This window comes from Perca fluviatilis, chromosome 12 (assembly GCF_010015445.1).
Source record: "Perca fluviatilis chromosome 12, GENO_Pfluv_1.0, whole genome shotgun sequence".
Lineage (NCBI taxonomy): Eukaryota > Metazoa > Chordata > Actinopteri > Perciformes > Percidae > Perca > Perca fluviatilis.
In genome coordinates, this window is record NC_053123.1 from 4,717,658 (window position 1) to 4,743,121 (window position 25,464).

Here is a 25,464-nt window from a genome sequence, read left to right on the forward strand (position 1 = left end):
TAACAGCGCTAATGGCAACAGTGCAAACCGAGCCTTAGTTAGCTCCATGGTTAGCTCACTCACCAGGGAGACCTGGCTTCTGCCGGAGAGTCGTGCTCATCAGTGGTAATGTTTGTCCCGAGCGGGAAGCAGGCGTTATCAGCAGGTAACCTCTGTATGGGTAGCCGTGCGTAATAAACTGTGTAATAAGCGTGATAATGTAGAGTGAGCCGGTCATTGTTGCTAATTGAACCCCTTCAGGCTGATTCAAGACCTCTCCACTTTGTGTTGGGGTCCTGCATCACCCCGTTGGGGTTCTAATTTACAATAATGACATGATGATGATGAATGACAATTTAATCCAAACCACAATGTTTACCTAAACTTAACTAAGTACCTTTTTGAACTTAACACTGATTATTACCAAATGTAATCGGTTTGTGTCTAAACCTAACCAAACCTTAGCCTTGTCACACCATAAAACAGATTCATTTCATAACAATGATAGGGGGGGGTCAGATCAGAAAATGCTTCCATGGGCATGGATGAACAACGTATTTTGTCATCTAATTTGGAAAAGTTGTTGTCACATTGTCACTCTTAGAGTGTTTAATGAATGAACTCTCCAACAACATCATGCAGGATACAATTACTTCTTTATTTTTTATGTCAGTTAACATATTAACCTCATGCACATGGAGACATTTACACCATTGGGACATGTGATTGGTTATTTAAGGCGTAGAAAACCACAGTTCATTCCAGTGAAAGTTGCTCACTGGGTGCATACACTGGAAAAGTGTTATTAACTTACTCAAGCTTCTGCACTTTTTGGCCCAATGAGCATAATGACTTCCTGCTGGTTTCCTGAAATTATGTACTTATTTTACTGCTCTTCCTGACTTTTGAAATTTGATGAACCTAAAGGCTCAAATTCTGATGATATAAAGAGTGATTCTGGAGTATTGTAATTATCATTTTACAGTCTTTGCTTTTGTAATGAATGTGTACAGGCAAAAGTATTATTGGGCCAGTGCACGTCATGTGGCCTGCTATTCCAACTGTGGCCACTAAGCCAAAATCGCCTTACAGCTCGGTGCTGTTCCTGGGAGCTTATTGGATGCACATTTGCAAGTTCACCCTCTGCAGTCAACAAGATATAAATGTGGTGTATTTATGAGTGTATACATGTCATGTGATGTTTGCCCACGAGATGCAAACATTGTAAGACCCGCACACAAACACTGTGCATTGCCCGATATCAGACAGAATTATCAACTCGTTACGCTTCAGTCTGACATTGCCTCCACTCTAAATGATTTTTTTTTTTAATCGCGGACCAGGATTACATTTTTTCCTAACCAATCAGTATTCCACACTGATGGTAAACCAATCCAACATACTGGTTTTGCCGTTGTTTTTAAGTGAAAATCTACCAATTTTCAACCAGCTTTGTGTCATTGCAGTGTGGGCAGTGTGTGCAGATAAACGGTGTGTCCCTCCGTGTTGCCTGCGCGCCCACAGCTCCCCACTTAAGCGTCTTCTATACTAGACACAGCCCAGCTGGCGCGTACAAATGTGACGTCATGGGATCGCCGTGAGTATTTATACCCGCGCTGGTGCTCGCGACGCTAGTTGCAGTCTTCTCCTGAACAGCGGTGGCGCTAATGAGCAAAGGCTACCGACGTTGCTCTTTCTACGGACTAGAAGAAGAAAAAGGTAAACAATGGCAGAACTGGCAGAATTGCCGTCAATGCTTCGATTTGATTCGATGAGCTACTTTGTCGGATCAAGCCTTTCATTCGCCATAAAATAACTCATCTTAACGCAGTAAGTTTACATGAGAGACTTGCAGTCACTGGGAGAGTCCTAGCATCTGGTTGTCGGCGAACTCGTTTCGGCTCTGTCGCGCACCACTGAAAAAAAAAATAAATAAAGAGCTGTGCGCGACCTCGGCTCGCGCGCCATAAATCGGGCGCGCCGGCAGGATATTACGTCATTTTGACGTCACGATGGCGCGCACCACCTTGGATGCGTCTAGTGTAAAAAAAACTTTACTCACTGGCAGGGGTCTGCAGGTTAACACATCGCAAACTTTTCCACATGCATGTACTAATACAGTATAAGAGCTGGTTGAGGATCGGCAAAGTTTTCCTTTAGTGGAGCGAAGCGAAGCAACAACAAAATACGATGTTGGGAGATATTGAAAGACATGCTGTCTATGTAAACACAGCTTGACAACGCTTTATACAGCGTTAGTCCCACCCCTGGTGCTGATTGGGTCGTCAGTACCCCAGCGGCGCTCATCGGGTCGATCGTTAGTACCCCAGCGGCGCTCATTGGGTCGAACGTTTGTCAATCGACAAACCGCCACTTCACATCACAATGCCAGACAAATCAAGTCAACTGGGGGATGTAGGCGGATTCAAAGGTCTGGACCCAGGCAAGGGTCTTCATGCTAACTGAATATTTGAGCTTTTTGTGTGTATCACTTTGTGACTTGATAACTATTTCATACTTGAGGAGTCCCATGAAGCTTGCTATTGTGCCAAATTGTCAGCTGATCGTGATCCGTTAGTGAAATTCCAGAATTAACACTTTGTACTGTGTTTACTGTGTATAAGGAGTATCTCTTTATTTGTTTCTGATAGCACAGCACAAGCATCCCTCACTTGTTTTTACTGTTCACTTTTGTTGCATTAAATTGTACAGCACATTATACTTCACTCTCCGATGGTACATCTGTCTTTGTTTGGAGAATTGAGTCAGACTCTTCGGTCAGGCTAAGAGTATTTGAAGCCACTCCTGAGTCACTTTGACTCTGAATGGTTGTAAGGGTGGGATGAGTTTTCCCTTCTGCGAGGGTTGGGTGGCTGGCCCTGTTGCGACGAAACGACTTCAGCAGGGGATGGAGGGAGCGCGCGGAGGCGGGGTGGGAGCTGCGCACGGTGCGCTTGTTGACGTGTTCGATGGTGAGGCGACACCGCAGCACCTGGACAAAAACCTCCCTGAACTGTCTGGAGGAGAGGTTGTAGAGGAACGGGTTGAGCACGGAGCTGAGGTAGAAGAAGCAGTCGCCCACAGGGTGGAGAGTGACGTAGCTCCGGAAGAAGGTAATAGTCCAGTCGGACTTGGGCACGGCAGCCACCATAAGACGACGAATCTGGTTGGGAAGCCAACACACCATCAAGGACCCCACGATGAGACCTGAGAAAAGTCAGAAAGAACGTCAGAAACACAAACGATAAGGAGAGAAAAGGGAACTCTTGCAGAAAAAGACAGCCAATAAAAAATAAATAAAAAAAATGAAATTAAAGGTTGCTTTCTTTCTGAGAAGATTTATACCACGCTCACGTCTGTACACTAAATATGAGGAGATGCTTAGCTTAGCTTAGCATAAAGACTGGAAACAGGGGGAACAGCTAGCCTGACTTCGTCCAACGAGAACAAAATCCTACTGCAGCACCTCTAGAGCTCACTAGCTATGTTTCAATCCACACGTTTTTCTCCGAATTAAGTAATATCGAATGAAAAATGCCTTATGGAAACAGTAAAATTCAACTGAATTTCATGAATATCGACTCAAAAAGGAAATACGTTCGGTCTCATCGGATTTTCTGTTGATCGATATTCGGCTTATGCGATAAACGCTGATGGAAACGTTATTTGCCGAATAAATTAATGAATTGCGATTAAGTTTTAGGTCATTTTATGGTTGCAACCCGCCACAAGACGAAGAAGAATAAGTTCTAGTTAATTTCCGCCCAGTATTTCCGCTCTGTTTGCACACATGACGGGTGTCAACAAAGACAGATGGAAGTGGACGAATGAGGAGACGAGAGACTTTTTGAATTTAATTTGAGCAAAATATAACGGCTATTTTAGATAGCAAAAATCTAAGAAATGGCATAATTTATCAGGAACTCGCAAAGGAAATGACCAACAAAGGTTACGACAAGCCGTGGGACGTCCTGCGGAGTAAATGGAAGGCGCTCAAACAGCGATACATCAAAAAAACAGAGTTTGTCTCGCAGCGGTGCCGGAGGGAAAATAAAAGGCAAGTTCCACCTTTTTGATGAGCTGGATCAGATCCTCGGCCAAAGGCCCATCGGAGCTTCCTTGGCTTCCAATATTAACAACTTTTGTCTAGCAAAACTTTGTTCACAAATTTTTGCTTGAATGTTGTGCGATTCAGTGCGAAAATGAATGGAAACACCTTAAAATGTCTCAAATCAATTCGATATACCAATTTAAATCGCAAAACAGCATGTGACATCATTACGCACAGGTTTTTATTCGCTTTAAAGCTGTTTGATGGAAACACACTTTCACCAGCTTTATTTGCATGAGTTTTTTTACCGAACTTCAGATAATTCGATTGACAAGTGGATGGAAACACAGCTACTGATTAACAGGTTAGAACTCATTTATTCACCTTAAACAAAAACAGCTCGACATGTTATTTTAGGGTGGGCCAGACTTTTTCCTAGTTGGGTGTAGTGATTTCCTGGAGTCTTGTTATCATCGATAGGTTACCAGGCAACCATCAGAGACTTTACTCTTGGACCGAGCCAGACCTGCTGTAAAAACAACTTGTTTTTGTACAGAGTGGTGTATCAATCTTCGAGATCTGTCCTTCCCATGAGAAACGCAAACATAAGTTTAATTGTTCAAGCAGCAATTATGACATCTATTTACGTTTATAATGGCGGAACCCCCTAGTGGCTGTAGTAGTTATGGCAGGAGCAAAGCAGAAAGTAAGGTGACAAAGTAGAACAGTGCCATACAAAACACAGGATCATCACCCAGGACACCAAGTTTGATTCCTGTTTGAAAACAAATGTAAACAGCAATTTATTTATTTTTTAAATGTAACTATAATGGAGCTACGTCTCATTCTGTGTCACATGTGTTACCGGAATTGAAGTAGCGTCCGATTTTAACCCAAACCAAGATTCTTTTCTAAACTTAACTAGTGTTGGTGCCTAAACATAACCAAGTCGTTTTTGTGCCTAAAGCTTACCAAACTGCGACCGTTGCGTGGTTTCACATATAAAGTGGTACATCCTGCTACTGCTAGGGGCGCTAATTTATAAAATGCTCCCGTGAGTCGTCTTCGAGGCTAGGAATAAATGCCCTATATTGTCGTTTGGTTTGCAGGACTGGTTGCAATCTTCTCATCTAAGTCTCGGCCAGTAACCTAAAAGAAATATTTCCCAAACTGTCAAACTATTCCTGTAAGAAATGAATACAAGGGAGGATTACAGTTATGCAGTAGTTGTCTCTCAAAATATATACTCAGCAAGCAAGTACAAGTTCATAACCCGTTCTCCTGGTAAGTGTTGTGAGTCAATATGAACAAAACCTGAGAGTAGTAGCTACTGATACAATGAACAGTCAACACAAATGACACCGTACTGCTCCTGTCACATCGTCTGGTATCAGAAACTGGTGGTCGGGGGCTTCAACTCCCCAAGGTGTTTTCTCCATTTTATCTTTAATAGGGTGCTGTATGAAACTTCTGCACAATGACGCCTGTTTGTTCTCAAAGTCTTGACATCAGACTGTTCTCTTCTGTCACCAGAAGCTGTGCCTGTGACACAGACAGCATCACCCTTTCCCCTTTAGGAGGGAAGAAGACACGATTGAGATCAGGCTCATCATATTTGCCCATATTTTATTCCTCCCACTCCTTTCCCATTCATAGGAATTGCTGTATTGCAGTGGCTTCAAATAAATGACCAAAAGGTTAACAACGTCGCCTGCATCAGCAACTTTAAGTAGGCTATGCATTGTTTGCCACTGATTCGAAAAAGTGAGACCCAGTGTGTTGACTTCCAGGACACAGGATGGCGTCTCAGACTGCTAAAACCAGCCTGCTGACTTTTCTCATCAGTCTGAGTCATGTGCTTACTCTTTGGAAGGACTAACACATCTTCATTCTCTAATCTGCCGGTTATCCTTTTCCCCCTGCAGTGTTTTTAATGGGGAGTAGACTGTGACCAAACAGCCTTGAAACATTAACAAAATGATCTGGCGTGAGACATCTCTTCCTGCTGCGGTACACAGATATCAACACAATTATTTATTAAAACGTCGTCCAAGACTGCTATGGGAATTATTTATCCCCGACCGTGCGATTTGAGTAAAGAGTAAAACAAATTTGAAGAGATCTCTTCATAAAGAGGGAAGCGTAGGTTATGAAGATCCCTCTTCACATTGGTTTACATGTAGACAATATTCGCCTGCAGTGAGAGGCACCTACACAAAGATTTTGGTGCAGGTGCTTGTATTCAGCTGGATCAACGATTCTCACTTTATGCTAATCACAAGTGTCAGCGAGCTTTGATCACTGCAGCCCATGTCTGAGTTTGTCTTATTAAAAGATGCAAGAGACATGGAGGGCCGTAGTTATTACTGAGGACAGGAGGACCAAGGACATGGCCTCAGTCATTTTGGGGAAATTAGGTGGATTTTAGTAACCTCAAGTGAAGGGATTTCTTTATACTTTTTAGACCGCTTTTGATCTCAAAAGTGCAATCAATACTTGGGAGGAATGAACACTGGCTACAGGTCAGTAGTCATAAGGGATGCACCGAATCCAGATTTTTGGGGTTCGGCCGAATACCGAATCCACTGGTCAAGATTATGCCGAATCCGAAACCAAATACCGAATCCTACCCCCATCCTCAGTCCATTAACACAGTAAACCCATAAATGAAGTAAACAACATCCACATCAGTGTATTTTTCATTTTATTATATTTTAACTAAAAAAAAAAAAAAAAAAAAGACTAGGCAACATTATGCCAGGAAGACAAGTGGGACTGGTTAACACCAGTTTTTAGCTGTGACTGTCCTTCCTTTGCCGTACCTGAAGTTGATGCATTTTGGCTGCTGTCTGGAGATTCCTTCATGCACAACTCGTATTCTTTCAGATGTTTCATACTCAAATGTTTTAACAGCGGCCATGTTGTGTATTGTTTAGGGTCCTTGCCACTACCAGACAAATCGGCATTGCAAATTGAACATGTAGCTGGACTTGAATGGCCTTCTTTTGACTGAAAGTACTGCCAAACTGCCTTTTTCTGCTCACGAGTTCCATTTTCACTTCCTCACAGCCTACTGCATTAAACGCTCCACGTACGTAAACACCTTCCCGTAATCAACGGCGGCGTCGTTACGTCGACCAGCGTAGCGCGCGTAGTGCAAGCGTAGGGTTCGGCAGGAATCGAACCCCCGTCAAAAAGCCCAATATTCGGCTGAATCCTGGATTCCGTGCATCCCTAGTAGTCATGGCAGATTTGTTTTAATCCACCGGTTTTGAATGTTATCACTCCATTGAATCAGCGTTATCAGCCTCATAGATCTGGGTCAGAATGAGCCTGCTACACATACTAGTAGGTTCACAAGGCCGTTATTATCCATTCACATAGTAACGGTCACATAGTAACTAGCATGGTCTAGACCACTTTCAACACTGTGGGAGTCCCGTTGTGAATTCAAACAAAACTAACAGTACTTGGTTAGGTTTAGGCAACAAAACTACTCAATTAGGTTAAAGGGGTGATAGAATGATTATATAGGGTATTTCACACTGTTCCTTATGGTCTCCTAATGGGGTATGTAACATTGGTTGGGCTGAAAATGGCCTGGTTGATATTTTATTGGCCCTTATGCATCCCTGTGTTTTAGCCCTATTCGTAACAAGAGCTTTTCTTCCAAATATGGTATGGTCATGAATATTTAGATGAGCTGCGCGCTGATTGGTTGAGCGGCTTGCCATACGCACATATTAGAGACGCGCGCTGATTGGTTGAGCGAATCCCCAATACACATACATTAGAGAAGCGACAGAATCTCATATTCCAGACACTGCAATGTTTCATTACCAAATTCACTTCTGAGACTTTTTTAAGCGAGAAATCAACTATATAAAGCTCAAATATGGGCCGATTTACAAAATTTGATGGCTAATTGCAAATTTGGTAAGACGTGTCGGACTTTAGGAGCTCCACACAGTCTGACGAGAAAGCGGCAGCCTGCTGGGCTCCATACCCAGGGCAAAGTCACCCTTTGTGGATACTGCACTACGGGGCTCCGCGGCCAGCTGCCGGCATAACTATAATATATTTACGGTTTGAATTTCGTCACGGCACTTTGATTTTAAGGCATTTTTATGAACGCGAGGAGTCTTTGTAGGACCAGCAGCTGCTTGCTATATGTCCCATTCATTACAATGGGGAAATACCGCAGCTAGCTAGCTACACTGTCGCCATAACTAAATTATATTTACAGTTTGAATTTCGTCACGCCACTTATATAACATCATTCCCCAATGTCTTATAAAGCTAACCGTTGTGTCCGATTTGATTTTAAGGCATTTTTATGAACGCAAGGCGTCTTTGTAGGACCAGCAGCTGCTTGCTATATGTCCCATTCATTACAATGGGGAAATAACGCAGCTACACTGTCGCCATAACTAAATTATATTTACAGTTTGAATTTCGTCACGGCATGAATATTACAGGTTCCTCAAGGTCTTACAAAGCTTAGCTAACACTTGTCCGATTTCGGATATCAATTGAATGTATTTTTGTGAAAGTCAGAGTTAGGAGGAGGCTAGCTAGCTCTCATTGATGGACTCCATCTCACCGCGGCTCTATCAATGAGACTCGCGGACAAGGCTTTATTTCCCCGATTGTTTGTTTAAATAACTCAACACACATACCCATTATAAGATTAACTGGAACCTGCGGGCTGCGGTAAAAGATTGCGGGCGTAACAAGCTCGCTGACACTGCGGTCAGGGCGGCGATGTAGCAACCCAGGCAGCACCAACACCGGCACTAAACTCCGACACACAGTCGGAGAAAATTAGCAATTAGCCATCCATTTTCGTAAAGCGGCCCATATTTGAGCTTTATATGGTTGATTTCTCGCATAAAAAAGTTTCAGAAGTGAATTTTGTAATGGAATAGCAGAGATCTGCGTGACCTAGCTAGATTCAGAAGACTACCTGATCTCAGGTCAGTTGTGTAGCCTATGTAAATATTGGGGCGTGACTGTTTCTCTTAAGGTTCCGGATTTTGAGACGCTTGCGTAAGCAACTCAGCTTTGTTGGGATTCGCCCGTTTTCAGCGGCAGTTTCAAAATATGAGATTTTCATAGTAAAGGGGTGTCAGTGGGACTTTGAGCTTCTATGTATGTCCTATTTACCCACCGAACTGTCGTTATTCAACTATGACAGGGTAAAATCGGTTTTGCATTCTATCACCCCTTTAAGTTAAAGATCATGTTTTTTGTTAAAAAACTAATTTGTGGCATTAGTTAAGAATGTTACATAAGGAATGTTACATAAGAAAGAAAAACCTAACAAAAAAATATTGCGGGAGGTGAAAGAGACACGTGTATGCTGATGTTCTAAAAACAACTGGGCTTTAGTTATTTCTAGTCTGGACCGTTCATTAGGCCGCTTATCAACACAGTCAGCAGTTGGAGCAGCAGTGGCTGTGACACAAAGCTCATGGAGGGTACTAAGTCCTAGCTCTTGGAGTCTGATTTACCCAATTTATGTCAAAATTCGTCAGTCATCTGAACACAGACATGGTAGATTACATACATTTTTAGATTTGTTGTGACTGGATATCATTATCTTCTATGTCCTTCAATAACACAGCGTCAGACTTTGAAAACCCCTGCTCTAGTGCCACCATGATGGTTTCAAGTCAAATGTCTCGGCAACTATTGGAAGGATGGCCACGAGAGTTGGTACACATATTCATGTTCCCCTCAGGATGAATTGTAATACCTTTGGTGATCCTCATCCTCAACTTTTCATCTAGCACCATCAACATGTAAACATGGCCATTGTGAGCTTGTTAGTGTGCTGGCGTTAGCATATAGCTTAAAGCATAGTTCTGTCCGTACGGTCTCCCAGAGCTGCCCATCATGGCTGTAGACTCTGGTTTTCTCTGCACAGGTTCCACTTTCTACCACTCGCTGCAACACTCATTTTTCACAGAGCAATGTAGCCACATGACAGCTCTCAACATGTGCAAACACAGCTGCGGTGTTGAGCCAGAGGCCAGCCCATCGAGCTGTCAGGAAGAATCTGCTGTTACCAGAGCGATGCATGCTGTTGCTTAGCAGGGCCACTCGCCGCATCGTCACAGTGGCTTTTTAACAATGAAAACAAGAGGGAAAGAAAAAAGTGATGGAAAGACAGCACTCTCTAAATAATGTTCATGTTAAGCAAAAGTCATCTGCTCTGCTCCATCATGCACAATGTATCTGTTCTGACAAAATAGACATAGACCTTTCTGTGACATTAAAACAGTCAATGAATTACCAATTATCATTAATTATATTATTTTTTGCAAGATTGCCTCTATTTCCACTTTCTAATGATTTTATTTCTTTTATGTATGTCTTTTATGTATTCTTCTGTACAACACTTGGCTGTTTTAAAGTGATTAAAGTGTTTTAAAGATTGATTGATTGATTGATTGATTGATTGATTCCAACACATTATTGGTACATCTGGCATTGGCATTCAGTAATTCAAAATGTCACCTACTGAAAGTTTTATTGGTTGTTTTGAGGCTTAGTGTGAAATCGACCAAATATGGGGCAATGTATATTGTATGTAAACTTCTGAGCTACTATAGTTATAAGTTACCTATTCAATATAGCTTTTAGGGACGACAGTACCGAGACCAGTAAAATTACATGATTTGCAATACCCAATTCGATACCACACTAAAAATACTAAAACAAACGTGTATTTCAGGATAAGGAATTTAGGGGAGTTTCTACATCTATTCATGGCGAACTGCGGGAGTGGAAATGAGGCTTGTGTATGTGTGTGATTTATAAAACAGAACCAGGTGTACGTGTGGCTTTATATATCTGACGAAAAGAATATGCATATTTCTGTCTTTGTCCCAACAAAAGACACTTGACACAAAGGACAGAGGAGAAAAAGGTGAAATCAGCTGGAGCAGTGCGGTGGGGCATCAAGCCCACTGTGGCTGGAGAGCACATAATTTTTTGAGGGGCATAAGGCCAAACTGAGGAGGAGGCCACCATAAAATCCAAGAAAAAACACTCCTGTAGGTCATATTAGAGGGTAGGAACAAACGACCTACATGGTCATATGGGTTGGCATGGTTACAATTAAATTAAATAGGCATACATTTACCAAAACATACCATAAGACCTATATTTCTGTGTATTTCTCCCCAAATAAGTTCCCTATTAAAAAATCCCAATCTTAAAAGGTCCAGTATGTAATATATTTACTGTAATAAATCCAAAAATGACCCCAATTCAACAAGGAAACAAGTAAGTTAAAATACCATGTCTTTTCTGACAACAATGCTAATATCAATATTTTCTCCTTTTGAAATTTCCGTTCCGTGACGTAATGTGTTTGTGTTTTGGCTTGTGTATTGGTATCAACTGCCCAGTTTGACAGCCAGGCCGGGTTGCCAGATATATACCTGTAAACACGTAAACCCAGCGCGCTACAGCTGTAATGTTAGTACAGCCATGGAAGCAGCAAACAAACAAACGGGATCAAGGGAGATACCCCCTGGTAAATACTGGAGTTGTATTTGAAAGATGGAGACAGCTTAGAGCCCAAAAGGACACAGAGTTGGCTTATTTCCTCCTGAACAGGTAGCTAAGCATTAGCTTCAGGCTAATTTATCACGGCTACTAGGGATGGGCATTTTATGTCATTTCAACATTTGTGTACTCACATTGAATTATATAGAGTACCCGAGTTGGTTACATTTAAAAACAATTGAGACAGCCAGTAAAGTGATCCCGACTGGTCCTGGCTAACGGCACCTAACTGCTAACGTTACCGGAGGACCAGGCAAGTGGGCCACGGCTGTTTACAACGTGTAGCCTGTTCAGCAGCTGTAGCCAACAACGGTGAGTTATTTTAAGCCAAGAAAGGGGGGCTATCAATTGGGAAGAGAGAACCGTGAGTTTGCAGGGTGTTTAGCGATTGTTGCCGAAATTCTAAGGCAATGAAGTGTGTTCAGTCAGGTGGCGAGGACGGCAAGGTAACTAACGTTAGTGTTATTTTTAGCGGTTCCTGCCACAATACTAAGCCGGGGAAGTGTGTCTGTCAGTTGGGTGGAGAGGATAGCGAGGTTGTGGTGTTTTTGCCAGTTCCTGCTGTAATTCTAAGCCGAAAAAGTGTGTCTGTCAGTTGGGTACAAAGCTCCGTGTGAGCATGGGCTTTTATGACTGTCAATATAGCCAGCATCTAACGTTAGCTACTCCGCTGTGCTGTGAAGTAAGGTCTGGCTATAGAGACAGGCGTCCAGCATCATTGTTGTGGATGCTGCGGTCTCAGCCTGGCAACCAACGTGAACTTCGAGTCTGGGGAGTAGGGGCCGGGGGAGACAATCTCTCCAGTATTTAGAATTTGTACTGGAGTAAGTATTTTAAACACTAGCTGTCAGTATTACATATTGCACCTTTAACTTCCCTTGGACATTTTCTGACCCGTTCCGACCCTATGCCTGACTACTTGCTAGATCAACTAACTGTTCCACTTTAATTTTTTAAATTGTGGTTATATGCGCCACACTAGCTGGTCCCTCCAGTCCCAGAACATTGCAGCTTTTAAAAAGTCAGTTATCTACACTGTATGGGCAATTGAAGATAAACTTGCCAACCATTCCATCCTTATAAATGACACTAACTGTCTAAGATATTATCAATATAACACACTCCACTGATCCAGTTTCACTAAAACCTGCAGGGATGATGCATTTAGGCAGTAAGGTCTGTCGTTTAAAACTTAAAAAGTTCAAACTTTAAACCGGCCACTAAAATGTCACTTAGAGAGATGATGCAGCGTGTTACTGATTAGCCAACAAGGCTGTCTTTATCTTTACTGCTCTAACTCTGATTAAGGCAACAGATCATGTATGAAATGGCAGTATCTTTCTTTGAAAATTATTTTTTTCCCCCGGTTTGGTTCTACCTGTCATGTCGGCTCATTGATCACAGTCTAGGCATTCATCTGGGAAATTGCCACTGAGTCAGCACAAATCCGCAACGTCCCCGCAAAGAAGAGTGTATGCAGCTAAAGTTGTGAAAGAGTGTGTGTGTGTGTGTGTGTGTGTGTGTGTGTGTGTGTGTGTGTGTGTGTGTGTGTGTGTGTGTGTGTGCGTGTCACTCTACACTTTCGGTGTATGTGACGCACTCATATGTTGTTGATAAATCTACCATGATTATCATAATTCTGCTCTTGTCATGCTGAATGTGCCTGCCCAATCTGCACTCTAAGCTGACGGTATCATCAGTGATGTCCCCAAACTCTCTGAGACACACACACACACACACACACACACACACACACACACACACACACACAAATATAACTAGATTATTAGAAAGTAATTAAACCAGATTATTGGAACAATACATTGTCCGTCTTTGCTGTAACTGTGATTGAGCTCCCTAGTTCCATGGTGCAGTACACACCGCTCTCCGTATCAGAGCCATATTAAGTTACTGCTAATGCAAACCCAACATTTCCTACCACTGCTACGTCTCGTTGAGAGCATTCAATTGTGAAGCACTCATAATGACTCACAATAAACTCACATCAAGAGCAATTGTTTATCAAAAATGCTCACTTGGAATAAGCTCCCTACACACATGCACACAAGTTTCTCCTTGCACAACAAAAGAAGTCACCGTTTAATTGGACTAATTACTGTCAATCACACATCAAAGGCCACTCCCAGGTGAGAGCGGTGTTACTTATTTGGAGTATTTTTTTCCCCCCAAAACCCAAGAAAAAAAAGATGATGACATTTAAGTAAAAAAAACAACATGGATAGCAATTAACAGAAATGTATGACATATCTAAGAGCTGATAGCAAGATCAGCTATTTAGTATATTTAAAAACACCCCGACACGACTCCGAACGGGTAAATCTCTCCCTCTGGAGACTCTGGGTCCAAGTGTAATGGAATGAATTTTCAATGGCACAAGGTAAAAAGATCACTTTGAAAACTCTTTCACTTGACTCTTTTGGGAACAGAAATACCACCTGCATTTTCAGCGGGATTTTGAGTGAATGCAAAATGTCTTAATCATAACTCAGGGAGGAACTTTTCAAATAGAGGGCATCCCCACATCATTGATGCCCTTCAGTTCCATGATCTGAAACGGCTCCATAGATTTAAACTGAATAATCAAGAGAAGTGATATCCTCCAGTATTTACAGCCAGCCTACCGCCTGACTGAAGAAAGACTGAATATTGTCAGTAGCCAAGACTGTGTTGATTGCAGATTGATTTAAAGCATATGTCAAATCTACATCATTACCTAAATGAAAAGTGTTAATGAAGGAAAAGATGAGTATGAGATGAAATCATTAAGATTTGCATGATGAGGGGAAAAGTTAAGGGATACATTTTTCACTTGTTTGCTGTATGATTATGCAACTGTTTTCACCCTCAGAAGCTGTTCATTGAGCCGACCACCACATATGTATTACCAAAATAAAAACGACATTGTCCATATCCTAAAGAGCCTGAAACTGAAAAGTGTGTGTGTGTGTGTGTGTGTGTGTGTGTGTGTGTGTGTGTGTGTGTGTGTGTGTGTGTGTGTGTGTGTCCGAATCTTTAAAAGGTGTCAGAGGCTGTAGCTAGCCGTTGAAGAAGATGGTATTAGATGAAACTAGACAATCTCAGGGTGCCTGGGTAGCTCACCTGGTTGAGTGTGCGCCACATGTACAGAGGCTAAGTCCTCGCCATGGCAGCCGTAGGTTTGGTTCCTAAGCTGTCCTATCAAATAAAGGCCAAAAAATGCCCAAAAGAAATCTATATATAAAAAAAAAGAAGAAGAAAAAAGAAACAAGACAATCTCATGAATCCAGTGCAAGCTCGTCAGGAAGGGGGCTAAATAACGCTCTACATTTTGGAGAGAGAATAACTGGCATGGCCCCTATCAAAGGAGTCCCATCATACAGTCCTTCCAGAAAAACGCAGTTTTTTTTGTGATTGTTGCGGGCAAAAATCCTTGATTATGCGGCACGTTTTCTTAAAAAATGCGATGGAATATGCGGGATATTTATGCAATTTTATGCGATGAAATTGCATAAACTTAAACAAAGAAATTTGAGTAAAAAGTGAGCTTTCTTATTGGATACCAACTTAAGAGACTCAAAGTACATGTCAAATTCAACCTCCAACACCCATAGACAGTATGCCAACACCTGCTTTTCGATGATGTTCACGTCATCAACATGGCAACAGGGGAAAATGGGTGCTCTTGTGTGAAGTAAACGCAACATTTTTTCAACTTTCTGCTAAGATGTGACTTTTTTGCAACGAAAATGCGGGGATTATGAAATCATGCAAGCACCGCATATTTTGCGCGGAAAACGGCAATTTATGCGGCGAAAGTGTGGCATATTTGAAAAAAATGCGGCTTTGGCCGATTATGCACTGAATTATGCAATCGCATAATCGCGTTTTTCTGGAGGGACTGATCATACCCCAGAATATCTGAATACAAACAGGCAGACATGTATAAAGTACTAGAGACCTATACTTGAGTAAACGTACAAGTGCTCCATCAAGTAGAAGTACTAAAGTATTCAAAAATGTTTGTACTTAAGTATTGCAAGTAGTTTATTTTAAAGGGGGATAGAATGCAAAACCGATTTTACCCTGTCATAGTTGAATAACGACGGTTCGGTGGGTAAATAGGACATACATAGAAGCTCAAAATCCCACTGACACCCCTTTACTATGAAAATCTCATATTTTGAAACTGCTGCTGAAAACGGGCGAATCTCAACAAAGCTAGTTGCTTGCGTAAGCATCTCAAAATCCGGAACCTTTGTCACAGCCGTGGGTGTATTAAGAGAACGGTCACGCCCCAACATTTACATAGGCTACACAACTGACCTGAGATCAGTTAGTCTTCTGAATCTAGGTCGTGCAGATCTCAGAAAATGTATACATTGTTCATATGCTATTTTACCATTAAATTCACTTCTGAGACTTTTTTATGCGAGAAATCAACTATGTAGAGGTCAAATATGGGCCGTTTTACGAAAATTGATGTCTAATTGCAAATTTTGTCCGAGCGGCGAGGCAGCAACACAGGCAGCTGAACTCCGACACACAGTTTTACCAAATTTGCAATTAGCCATCCATTTTCGTAAAAACGGCCCATATTTGAGCTTTATATAGTTGATTTCTTGCATAAAAAAGTATCAGAAGTGAATTTGGTAAGGAAACCTTGCAGTGTCTGGAATATGAGATTCTGTCGCGTTTCTAATGTGTGTGTATTGGGGATTCGCTCAACCAATCAGCACGCGACATCAAATGCGTGTGTATGGCGATTCGCTCAACCAATCAGCGCGCGTCTCTACGTGTGTGTATGGGGATAAGGCTCAACCAAGCAGCGCGCAGCTCATCTAAATATTCATGACCATACCATATTTGGAAGAAAAGCTCTGGTTACAAATAGGGCCAAAACACAGGGATGCATAAGGGCCAATAAAATATCAACCAGGCCATTTTCAGCCCAACTAATGTTACATACCCCATTAGGAGACCATAAGGAACAGTGTGAAATACCCTATATAAATCATTCTATCACCCTTTTAAAATCTACTACTCAAGTACTGAAAGTAAAAGTACAAGTAGGCAGAGGTGTATAGTCCAGGTGCCAGAAAGTAGAAATCCTGTCCAGCAGCTGTCCCAACCATCACTAAACCAGCTCCTCTACCAGGTAGATGAGCTCGTTAGTGAAAACACCTGTTCTAGATGTAGAGGCAGATCCAAAAACATGGCAGGATTTTCACTTTCTGGCACCTGGACTATACACGTCTGCAAGTAGGCCTATTGTGTTATTTAGTTATTAAAGAAAGCAGTCAAAAGTTTGAATATCATATTGTTTATATTATTTCAAATGTTTAGCCTAAGGCTGTAGCCAAAGGAATTAACAAATATTTAATTATATTAACAAATACTGAAATAAAATGTACAATTATCACACTGTGCAAGTAAAATGAACATCCTCTCCAGCACAGTAACAATTACAGCCCCAAAAAACGTATCACACACTAGCTAGTAACATGTGTGATGAACAGGAAAGTTAGCAAGCTAGCAACATCCAGATAAACTAGCAGCTTCACATCGCAGGGTCAAACGGTTAACATTCAGGACTCACTGCAGACTCAAACAACTCAGGAATAGATTACTCTGTTGCAACAACAGCTAAATAGAAAGAGTACAAACTTACATCGTCTCTGACTTCTGAACGGGCACAAAACACGACGCGATCTCGGGATTTCTTACGTAAATTACTAGTAATTAGCGTACGTAACTAACGTACACACACTGTAACCTACACAGTCTCCGTAGCGTGAGGAATAGTAACAGTAACAGTAACGAGTAACGATGCAGCACATAAAAAAATTTATCGGAGTAAAAGGATTTCATTCATCGAAAATATGTACTCAAGTAAAAGTGGAAGTAGGAGAAAAAAATAATACTCCAGTAGAGTACAGATACAGCCTTTTAGTACTTGAGTAGTGAAGTAGTTCTACTTTGTTACTATACAGCTCTACAAAGAGGGTTCTATGGGTCTACGAGTCTCCCCTTTACAGAAATGCTCGGTTTATGCTAATCCCATGCAGTTTTGGCAATAACCATGTTATTTTTGCTCATGCAGTACAAATGTGTTATTTTCACATATTCTAAAAAAGTCAAGAAAGTTTTTTTTTTTTGGTTTTTTTTAAAACAAGGCCCCCGGCCTTCTGGGCTGTCAAATAGCCTATTGTGAAGCAATCTGTAATTTCTACCAAATTCATGTAGTTACAATAATTCAGCACTATGTGTTTCATGTTTAAATTTTATTGTCCAATGTGTGGCCCTTCGCTTACTTGATTTAAGTCCGTATGGCCCTCTGGAAAAAAAGATGTTGCCTACCCCTGGCCTCGATTAATGATTAGATGTGAGCCAAGACTAAAAAAACTGGAAAATTAACGACCTGAAAGATAAAAATATATCAGTGAGTTAGTTCACTCTATTGTAGCAAGTGATTGGTGGTAAAAGGGGAAAAAATACATTTTTAAGTGTAAAACTTTGGAGTTTTTTTATACTCAATTTTTATTATTAAACAACAATAGCATTTCTTGATGAAGTTATATTTTTGAATTGTCCAACAACCTGTTTACAATTTTTTTTTAATCAGTTTCAGGGCTCATACATAGTCAATACTGCATAATAAACCGTATGTATATATATATATATATATATATATATATATATATATATATATATATATGTGTGTGTGTGTGTGTGTGTGTGTGTGTGTGTGCGTGTGTGTTTAATCACTTAACATTAGGGTAAGTGAATCCATGTGTAGCCACCTCTGTACTGGTGAAGGAAATGGAACTATGTCATGCAGAACACTGAGATGAGTAAATAATCTAGCAGCCGTCGTATTGATCTGGTTAGATTTTCTCCTCAGACATTGGATAAAGTTTTGCCGAAAGTCGGTCCTGTAGATAATAAGCAACCTGTGATGAAGGCAAACATGATCAGAGCCTGTGACAGCGAGTACAAATATCCCTTGAACCCACACACACTATCAGAAGAGAGTAGACAGAAGCACAGTGGATGATTCACACCCGCAGAGAGTATAAAAGAGCCTTTTGTAGATTGGAATTTTGGCATATCAAATGTGTTATAATGAGTTTTTGAGTTGCCAGATGGGTGGGTTTAACTCGCAGGCCAACTCCGTAAGAAGACCAATCACAAAACACATCCCTAATTTCAAATAGTCAAACATTGTCTGGCATAACGTGTGCTGTCCTCCATGGCAAACACCCATTGAGATTAAATTAAACCATGAGGAGTGATTGCAACAAAAGATCAATTAAGGGTTATTCCTACTTTTAACAACCGCATTGGTTTCATTACACCTTATCCACAAAAGCCTCTCAGACAGGTAAAATCTAAAGTCATTCATGAGTCTGCCAGGCACTACTAGAGTGATGTCCTCTCCCACTGCAAACAGAGAAAGAAGTGACTGTTAGTAATGTTGGGCTAAAATCCAGGAAGTGTGTGAACGAATTAATTTGAAGGCTAACAGAAGATCCTCAGTCATTAAAGCATTTGAATAACTTGAGTAAGTCACAGAGGAATACCGTTCTTAATGGAAGTAATCTAATTATTTTAGAGGAGATTTTCTCATTGAGACATGGGCGCCTGTCGATACATAATCCTGCTTTGGAAATGCTCTGGTTTGTTATCTTGGAGAGGGTGCTATTGAATATGCACAGATTTTCTCGTGGTCTAATTCTGATACATGCTTTACATATTTACGGTCAATTTTTTTGCTAGACATTTTATAGACGTTTGTAGATTTAGTTTTTAATCAGTCATGCAAAAGCTGTTCATAAACTTTGGGCTGGAGGAGTACCTAGTAGAGCTGAAGATCTCTGCCCGTACCAGACGGGCCCGCCGGGCTCGGGCTTGCGCTCCGGGTTGCGGGGTAAATGAGCGGTCAGGTGATGCGTTTCGATTAGCGTGTAAATGGATGCTGAGGAGGTGAAACAGAGGCTGGCCTCTGGAGGACTTGTTTTATTTCTTTGTTCCAACTTCCAAGTGGCCTATAGCCTACGTTAGTTATGAATGAATGAGGTTGAAAAATGTATAAATGACTCATTCTTGACGAAAGACAAAAGAGCTGTGTGCATGCCGCGCAGTCTCTCCCTTTTCCGCCGATTGGTGCGTGTGCCCGCTCGCGGTGTGAAGTGCGTGTCTGCGCTATTCTCCGACATGCACTCTAATCACTGCTGATAGACAGCCTTTTGTACAGTCAGGCTGTAAACGGATTCAGGCTTTTAAAAAGCTGTCAATCAAAATGTATTTGTCAGGCTTGGGCCGAATTCTGTTGGATTCGTTCCTTTTCGGGCCGAACTTTTAAGGCCCGATTACAGCTCTAGTACCTAGATATCAATTTCAATTAGATTTGTTTCTTTTCACTTTTACACCATGCAGCTTAGACAACTCGTTCATATCATTGATGGGATGAGGAAGGGTGGGATCATAGGCATCATTTACAGGGGGGACCAAACCTGGCAAGCGCAACCCCCCCCCCCAAAAAAAAACAATTAGAATGTCCTTTACATAAATAAAGAGCACCATAAATTGATGCAGAAAAGGCACAAATTGTTGCAGAAAAACTCACCAGAATGCAGAAAATGAAGTGTTTTGCTCAAAAGTGGAGATCTCAAAGACCCCCCCCCCAATATTGAATGAAAGTTACACCCTTGGGTGGGATAATATGTCCAGTGATGCTGAAGTTGTTTGGGCAGCTAAATGCTTGTAAAACATCTGGTGGCAGGGGTTACGTAATCTCATAATTATTATTTTTATGTATGCAGATGATGCAGCCATATTTTCTGGTCAACAACATCTGTTGTGCATAAGCTCTCATTCTGCTGCTGGCTCAGACATAGGATTTATTGCTGAACAAAATAATACAATGATAACTAGAAGGGCACTCAGAGTGTGTAGACCTCCTCAAAAGCCACGCCCTATCTTGCAATTGTAACAAAAGTAAAGAAAACAATTGTGTATCCACTTCAGATCCAAAATCTTATGGGTTCTTCCTTGGCCCATGCTACACCAGGCCAGTAGTTTTTCCGTAATCCTGCTGTAAGACAAACAAACCAAAGCGCAAACGTGACCTCTGTGGCTCCGTTAGATGTAAAGACCTGTATGTCCAGAGCTCTAGAGTGGTGGCGCTCTTGAGTGAGCAGTGAGGTCAAATATCTTGCTATCAGATGACAAGGGTACTTATTGACAGTGTTGTAAATTATATGGTAATGGTATCACACTTGTACTTTGTACTTGTACTCTCACACATGCTATGTGAAGGTCTTTGTTTGTTCACTGTCTGCTGCTGTACACCGCTGTGATCAGTCAGCAGAGACTCACGGCCACTTACAATGAGGATATTGTGTTGATGTTTTAGTGCTGCCGGTCATATGTTCTTCAGCATAAATGTACCTACATGTCAGACGGTGATAACTGATCTCATGTATACATGGATGTGTACAGTAACAGATGGACTGGCTAATCCTGTGTTACAGCTGTGTCCACAGTCAGAGGCTGAGCTGATGGGGTGTTTTCAGACAGATGGCAAGGCAAATTTGAGACTCAGCAAAATTGCATATAAAGTACATGTAAAGATTAAAGACGCAAGTTTATCGAACTCAGGTGAAAATGGGTCACGCAAGTTGAAAATTTATAAACTTGAGACAAAAAGGTCCTCATCAATCGGCTTCACAAATCAAGTATAACTTCATAAATAAGAGGACGAGAGGAAAAAGGAGTTCTGAGAGCCGTCAGAGTCTCATCACAGACACACACGTGGTCGGTTGCTACAGCCATTATCTGTACACTTGATACATTTACTGGTTAGGGCGAATAAGCACGGACTGCACAGACAGTCCATTTGTGCAGATAATTTGAGGTTTCTTTGCTTTCTGTCTGAAAACACCTTCACGCAAACACAGACCCACTCATGTATTTTGGTTGTTTAGATGGTAACCCAAGATTTGGGAAACTCCGTTGTAGATGGTGATTAGATTGGTAAGGTTTGATTAGGCATGGACTTGGAATGGTTAAGGTTAGATGGTTGAGGTTAGGCACTGACCTCGAATGGTTAGGTTAGGGTTAAAACGTAGTGTCCGTGATGGGCACTGCGAGGTGCACAGGCACAAGGGGGCCACTGATGTGGAAAACTACTTAAAAAACCTGGTTTGGTTATTTTAAAACCAATTTAAAAAAGGGATAGAGGTGTTAAAAAGGAGATTAAAAGAGCCACTGGACAGGACGGTCAGCGGGATTTATACTGCTTTAAAAAAAAGGTTCCCCCATCTACCCCAATCTCTCCCCTGGCTAGATTAAAAGAAATACCCCTAGGTGACAGTATGACAATCAATTTAAAACAATGGTAAATAACTAATTAAATGATAATTTGTTCACATCAAAGTTATTAAGATTATTAAACACATTTAAAAAGGACCTTATTAAGTGCTTATTGAATTGATTGTCATTGCATTTAAAAGATACACACATCCCCATCATAAAAAAAGTGAAGTAAGTGCTACAATAAGGTTAGATGGAGGAGTTTAGGCACTGACCTCGAATGGTTAAGGTTAGGATAGGTTGTCGGGCAAAGAGTCTCGTGAGAGTTTTCGCAAATCTAGGGTTACCATCCAGACACAACCCTGTATTTTACTAGCTATACACCTAATGTCTGTAAAGTCGGTAGTTCAGTAGGCAAATTCACGCCAATAATGCAAGGCAAAAATCCCTGTTCTGTCTGAAAACACCTTAAGAGTATATTTGTCTTTGAGATGGATAATTTAATAATAATAAAAACGTTTGTGTGATGGATGTTTTTAATGCTTGTAAATATCTTTAGGTCCACAAACATTTTCTGTCATGCTCCTCTTTGGAAGCCCCCCTCCAAAAGATATTACTCCTGTCTTTAACAATCAAATAATATTGTGTGCTCTGAAAAGAAAAAAAAATAAATAAATAAAAATATCTATTTAACTCTTAGGTTCCCTCTCCTTTTGTACCCTGGTCATGTTGGCTTTATTAAACCTGTTTCTAAACTGCAACAATGCAGCAAACACTACTAAGATGACTTCTGAGTCCAAATACTATAGTCAGGAGAGCGAGACCAATCCCTAACCTCAGGAAAGTGTTCTCGAGACCGGACCAGCAGGAAGAACTCCAGCTCGGAAGTACCCTTCACTGAATTGGATGACTGTCTATGAATTCAATTAAAAGAGTGAGGCATCGTGTGCACTCATAACACCACATCCCCATTCACCACACTCCACACAAGCCTGCATCAATCCCAGTAATGCTGAGAGGCAGGTGGTGGTTTTACCCTGATTAAATTAAGGTGTCAGAACAATACTTGGGCAGAGCAGAGGAACAAAGAGCAGGCTGAACCAAAGTGCCAGTTTCCTCGGTTCTTTTCATTAAATCCACAACATGGCAACACTACAGCTGACTTTATGGAAATAGTGCTCTTCTCTGTTCATCTTTCCAGCACAAAAACAATATGTGGGAATGGAGCCATCTTTTATAGCATTGTTTCTCAAATGCACACATATACATATATATATATATATATATATATATATATATATATATATATATACATATACACATATATATACACACATATATATATACACATATATATATATGTGTATATATATATGCATATATATATATACACATATACACACATATATATATAAACACACATATATATATATATATACATATATATATATATATATATATATATATATATATATACATATATACAAAAATATATATATACATATATGGTGGTACGGTTCATGAAAAACACCCGAACCGGTTAGGTCTCGCTAGTCTCGCCTGAGTGTACCACACGGTCGTCAGTGCACTTACTGTGTACTGTACACCACTTACTGTCGTAGTGCCCACTTTGACGGAGCGGGATGGGTGACAAGGCAGAACGCATGGAGCTGACGATCGATTGACGCGATCGTCCAATCAGCTGCCTTATAGGTCCGGTCCTCCAATTTCTAACAACCAAACGTCATGGCGCTCGTTCAGAATACGATCTCATATTCTACTAAAATAGTTCACCGAAACGTGTTTCTTGAAAACATTTTAAGCGAGAAAGTAGGCAGTAGTTGCTGAATCTGTCTTCATTTCAGATTGACAAAGGTCAGTTTAAAAGATTTGCGTCAGATTTTGAGAGACACCGAGCCGACCGCTCCTCAAGTGGAGTGGGCCGCTGCAGGTCACGTCACGCCCACCAGAAATGTCCAGTGGGAGAGAGGCTGCCCGGAGCTGGAGGATGCGCCAGCGTCGTTTATAGTCTGGTGTGTGGGAACATTTTGGATTTCATGGTACCTATGATGAAATAAAACAATATATAGAACTGCCACTGTGTGCATGTTTTGTGCAACATGCATTCAATATGCTAATTTTAGCTATATATCATATGCTGAAGTATATTCTGGAGCGGTAAAGATTAAAAAAAAAAAAATAACAAGAACCGTTACATAACCGAAAACCGTTGACCCTAAAACCGTGATACGAACCGAACCGTGGGTTTTGTGAACCGTCACTAACCTAATATATATATATATATATATATATATATATATATATATATATATATATATATATATATATATATATATAACACACACACACACACACACACACACATATATATATATATATATATACACATATATATACACACATATATACATATATATACACACACATACACATATATATATATCACATATACATATATATAACACATATACACACACATACATATATATATACATACACATACATATATATATACACACATACATATATACATACACATATATATATATATATATACACATACACACATATATATATATACATATATATATATACACATATACATATATACACATACACACATATATACATACACACATATATATATACACATATACACATATATACACACATATACACATATATACACACACACACATATATATATACACAACACATACATACATACATACATATACATCATACATACACACACACATATACACACACACACACACACAGACACACACACACACACACACACACACACACACACACACACAGCTGCTTACACTGCCAAACGCAGCCGGGATATATCCAACTGTGTGGCATCTTGTCCTATTGCCTCACGCTGCAGTAGCTGCTTCTGCTGTTCACTCGCTTCTTGATTCTTCTTTACCATTAGTCTCTTCCGGCAATATATGTTGTGCTCTGTGCGGGATTTCGCGCGATAGCAAGGTAGCAGCCGAGAGGAGTATCCATCAAGCAAGTGTTATTTAAATATACTTCTGGTGTAGTTACAAACTTTCTAATGCCTGGTTTTAGAAGTACAGAAACTATTTGAACTACTGTAGAAGTTTGGTATCATTCCGGGCATTATTAGTGGGATTATTTACGAGATACAAAAGTGGATCCATTAGCGCCTGCACTAAGCTAACCAGCTGATAACGCTAACTCGACCAACATTATAACAAGGGGAAAAAAAGCTTCGGAGGGGGGGGGGGGTTGTTTGGCTCGAGATCAAAGTGCAAAGCAGCCTAGGGTGAAATTACTCCGAACCATCACTTTAAGTTCCTGTTGTCTTGTTTGAAAAATAAAAAAAGTTGACAGCAGAGAAAATGAAACCGATACTTTTCTGGTGTAAGTCTAGTTATGTACTCTGCTGCGCTGAAATAAAAAAATACACTCCTGGGAATCACATAACTTCCAATGGCCTTCAGAATAAAAGGAGTGTTTATGACACCACTTGTTAGTCTGCGTTT

The 25,464-nt window shown here is 40.8% G+C and overlaps 1 protein-coding gene across 3 annotated transcripts in view; it reads right to left on the minus strand.

Moving 5' to 3' along the window:
- Window positions 1-1,298: 1,298 nt before the first annotated feature.
- gpr39 (G protein-coupled receptor 39) overlaps window positions 1,299-25,464 on the minus strand; it is a 44,207-nt gene continuing 20,041 nt past the window's right edge. For 2 of the 3 annotated variants that reach the window (XM_039818455.1, XM_039818453.1), the window contains one exon: window positions 1,299-3,186. In XM_039818455.1, coding sequence (XP_039674389.1) covers window positions 2,790-3,186 — 397 coding nt within the window. In that variant the 3' untranslated portion in view covers window positions 1,299-2,789. Of the gene's footprint in view, window positions 3,187-4,519; window positions 4,560-25,464 lie in introns of those variants that run through there. The other variant, XM_039818456.1, reaches the window with a different exon arrangement.